Source organism: Terrapene carolina, unplaced genomic scaffold (assembly GCF_002925995.2).
Source record: "Terrapene carolina triunguis isolate 2854851 unplaced genomic scaffold, T_m_triunguis-2.0 Scaffold32873, whole genome shotgun sequence".
Taxonomy (NCBI): Eukaryota; Metazoa; Chordata; order Testudines; family Emydidae; genus Terrapene; species Terrapene triunguis.
The window spans coordinates 1-4,358 of record NW_020697224.1 but is presented as its reverse complement, the minus strand read 5'-3'; the positions used below and the strand labels follow the sequence as shown (position 1 = coordinate 4,358).

General features: G+C 66.4%; 1 protein-coding gene across 1 annotated transcript; it reads left to right on the top strand.

Annotated features, from left to right (window-relative positions):
- Positions 1–736: 736 nt before the first annotated feature.
- On the top strand, positions 737–4,119 carry BCL3 (BCL3 transcription coactivator; the record flags this gene model as incomplete). The annotated part of the gene is made up of 6 exons (XM_026663215.2): positions 737–981; positions 2,251–2,452; positions 2,690–2,778; positions 3,037–3,114; positions 3,339–3,506; positions 3,999–4,119. Coding segments are annotated over 6 exons (903 nt in total), but the record flags the coding sequence as incomplete, so codon positions are not given.
- Between the last annotated feature and the right edge of the window lie 239 nt (positions 4,120–4,358).

Here is a 4,358-nt window from a genome sequence, read left to right as displayed (position 1 = left end):
CTGCAGCCTCCCAAGCCTGAGCTGCCAGTGGATATCGAAAGTGGCCTGTTTGAGACAGGAAGTGGAGGTCAGCGGGCGGCTGGGAGCTCTTACTGGAAGCCCGGAGTCGAGGACCCCCCCCCCTTTCGCTTGGGCTGCGCTGATAAGAGGTTTCCTTTTATCGTAATTCGCTGCTGGAGCGATTCTCTGAAACCACCTGCGTCCTTGGTGGGGGGGGGGGGCAGAGAGGGGGCCAGGGCTGGGGGGCAGCAGAGCCGGGGACCAGAGCAGGGAGCAGAGGGAGGGTGAGCTGGGGTGACAGGGCTCTGGGGGCAGGACATGGGAGGGAGGGGGAGAGCTGGGTGTACCCAAGGAGATGGGCTAAGGGAGCCAAGGGGCAGTGGGGAGGGTGAGGTGGAAGATGGGGGGGGGGGCTCAGACCCAGTGGGGAGGATGTGGGGCAGGACGGGGACCTTGCTAACATTGCAACGCTTGTTCTAAGCAGCACCAGTGTCGCTAATAGATCTGAAAGGGCCAGCATCTCTGCAGGGGGGTTGTGGAGCAGCGGGGAGGGGCTGGGGACTCCAGTAACATTGTTGCACCTGCTGTTCTAGCTGGCATCTGCCCAGGGGTTATTAGGGACTGTTGGTGAAGAGGCGCTCGCGTGGGGTTTAAAGGGGGCACTGCCCACTGCAGTGAGCTCCGAGCTGGGATGAGGCTGGGGAGTCCCGTGACAGTGTTGCAACAGCTGTTCTAGCCAGAACCTACCTGGGGAATTTCTGTGGCTGGGGGAGGGGAGAGGAACTTTCTGTGGAGTGGGGGGACCCTGAGGAGGTTCTACCCCCCACACATACCCCCTCCCCAGTGACGGTCTCTCCTCCCCCCGCCCACAGGGCTCTGCACATCGCTGTGGCCCAGGGGAACCTGCCCGTTGCCCAGCGCCTGGTCAGCCTCTTCCTACAGGGTCAGCGGGACCTGGACATCTACAACAACATGCGGCAGGTCAGTCCGGGGGGGCTGGGGGTCCCGGGGCAGGGCAGGATGGGGGGCCTGGTCTGTGGGCTTTAATACCAGACTGGTCCCTGGCAGATGGGGGGAGGGGGGAGCTGGGTTTCGGGGGAGGGGTGTGATGCCAACCTGCCCCTGTCAGGTGGCACCAGGCTGAACGGGGGGTGGGGGGAACCCGGGCACGATGTTCCCAGAACCCACGTGCCCAGCCCCGCCCAGCCCCAGCACAGACGGGACTTTCCCCGACAACTTCCTCCCTCGTTGCCTGGGCGACGCCCCAGGGTCAGAGCCTGAGTCACGGGGGAGGGGACAGACCTGGCACCTGGAGCACTTGCAGGTCAAGGGCAAACCCTGCAGTGCTCTCCCCTCTCCCTCTGGCTCCTTGCACCATTCCCAGAGCACTGGGGCACGCTGCGTTGCACACTCACCGTGCACAGCTGAGAGAGACACACTCGGACACTCCCACTCCCTGCAATACCTGTATTCCCGGAGCACTGCACGCTCATGCACCAGGGCATGCTGCCTTCCACACTCACCGTGCACTGGTGTGACACACTGCGACACGCACTCAGACACACTCGCTCCCTGCAACAAGCGTGTTCACGGACTTCCACAGGCATCGCACATTCCCACTGCGATGGCCCCACGCGCCGGTCACACACACAAGCACACTCGCTGTGGTGCATACGCCTGCTCTCACAGAGACACGGCTTGCTGGGACGTGTTCACTCACACACACCCTGGCACCTGTGCACACTCTTACACGCTCAGCCCCCCCCATCCCCAGAGCCCAGAAGGAGCTGCCAGCCTCACCCTATGGACAGGTGCCGCTCACTCCCGACCCACAGCCCCCAGTTACCCCAGCCCTGGGCTCCCCCCAGCTCTGCTTGTGTCCCGGGGGGGGGTCTCTAAGCTGGGGGCAGCCTCCCCCAGTCCCGTGTTGTGTGCCCCATTTCCCGTAAACCACCACCTGAGCCAGCTCCAGCCCCTTCTCAGAAGCGTCTGTGTCAACGCGGCTGGCGCCGGGGGCTGCGGTTAGCACCGTCGGGACTGGGCAGCTTCCTCTGGTTACAGGGTGTGCACCAGCCGCTCGCAGCTTGCATGTCTCGGTGTGTGAGCTTTGCCGTGGCAATGCCCTGCCTGTGTCCCCAGCTGGGAAACCCCCTGGTGCTGCGAGCTTCCTTGTGTGTGCCCCCAGCTGGGACCCACTGCCAGGCGTTGTGAGCTTCCCTGCAGCAGTGCCTTGTGCCTCTCCCCCCTCAGACCCCTTTGCACCTGGCGGTGATCACCACCCAGCCGTCCCTGGTGAAGCTGCTGCTCTCGCACGGGGCTTCCCCGATGGCACTGGACCGGCACGGACAAACGTCGGTGCACCTGGCCTGCGAGCACGGCAGCCCCCGGTGCCTGCGAGAGCTGCTGGAGTGGGGCAGCAACCGACCTGAGCTGGAGGCCCGGAACTACGAGGGTGAGCAGGGCGGGAGGGGATGGAGGGGACTGGGGGCGGGAGGGGTGGATGCGGGGATGGGGGCTACTGGGGTCAGGAGGGAGCTCGTGTTTTTGAGAATTTTTCCAAACAGCTGAGAACTGGGACCAGAATCTCTGGAAAAGCCCAAAGGCCCCCGCCCCAAGCCAGGCCAGCACCCCCCCCCCCATCCCTCCCCCTTGTGCCTCTCTCACCCCCCGCCCCGTTCTCTCCCCCCAGGTCTCACCCCCCTGCATGTGTCTGTGGCCACCTCGAACCGGGACACGGTGCTGCTGCTGCTGGAGCACGGGGCGGACATCGACGCTGTGGTGAGCATGGGGGGGCGCCTACCCCCACCCCACAGACATGGCGCACGGGGGGCTGGGTACGGGGGAGCCCATCCCCTCCAACCCCCCCACCACACACACACAAGGGGGGCTGGGGATGCAGTGGGGAAGAGGATGCAGAGCTGGGAGAGAACTTTGTGAACTGAGGGGGGATTTCCGGGCGGGGTGTATGTGTGACTGGGGGCGGGGAGGAGCCTGTCTGTACCTGAGGGGTCTGACCCTGCTGTGCACCCCACACAGGACATCAAGAGCGGCCGCTCCCCCTTGCTCCATGCCGTGGAGAACAACAGCCTGGACATGGTGGAGCTGCTAATACAGGTGAGGGCCAGGCCCCCTTCCCCCCCCACCGGCCTCTCCCCCACACCTGGCCCCTCTCCCTCCCATCAGCTCCCCCAAATGTCTCCTTGCCCCAACCAGGTTCCTGTCACTGCCCCCCCAAACCCTGCAGCCTCCCAGTCACCGCCCCTGGACATGACGCTCTGGGCGGGGGGCGTTGTCTGTCCCGTCTCACCGCCCGTCTCTTCTCTCCCCCACCACGGCAGAATGGGGCGAATGTGAACGCGCAGTCGTATGCGGGGTGCACGGCGCTGCACGTGGCCAGTGGACGGGGGCTGCTAGACGCCCTGCGGCTGCTGGTGCGAAACGGGGCCGACTGCGGGATCAAGAACTATCATAATGACACGGCGCTCATGGTGGCCAAGAACCGGCGGGTGAGTGGGGGGGACCCTGGGGGGGTGAACAGGGGGCTGGGGAGGGTCGGCAGGACGTGGGGGGGATGCTGGGGGGTGAGCAGGGGGCTGGGGAGGGTCGGCAGGACGTGGGGGGGACACTGGGGGGGTAAGCAGGGGCCTGGGGAGGGTCGGCAGGACGTAGGGGGATCCGGGGGGGGGTGAGCAGGGGCCTGGGGAGGGTCGGCAGGAGGACGCGGGGGGACCCTGAGGAGGTGAGCAGGGGCCTGGGGAGGGTCGGCAGGAGGACAAAGAGGGGCTGCACTAAGAGGCCCCTGGGGGGTTATTGGGAGGGAGAGGCTGGGGGTATAGAGGCATGGAGGGAGGGAGAGTGGGGGCCATTGGGATGAAGGGAAGCAGGGAGGGGAGGAGACACTGCTGCCACGTGGGGATGGGGGGGGATTAGGGGGCCTTGGGGTGGGTCTGGGGGGCTCCCAGCGGGACAGGGTAACTCCCTCCATCCCCCGTTCCCAGGTGATCGACATCCTGAGGGGAAAGGCCTCCCGGCCTCCCCCAGCCCCCGACAGCACCCGGGACGGGGCCTCCCCGGCACCCAGTTCAGCCAGCTCCCCTGGCGCCCGCCTGACCCCCAACGGTGAGTGCTGCCCCCCCAATGCCCCTGGCGCCTGCCTGACCCCCAGCAGAAACACCCCACTGGCCCCCTTAGCCCATGTGCCCACCCCCAGGAGCCCCCTGGGGAATGCCCCGTCTGAAGGTCATGCTCTGGTCCGCCTGCTCATGACCCCTGGAGCCAGCCCCATGGAGAGATGCACCAACCCCCTCACGGCTGCGGGCTCCCCAGTGGGAAGGTCCAGGGGTTCGGGGGGGGGGGGG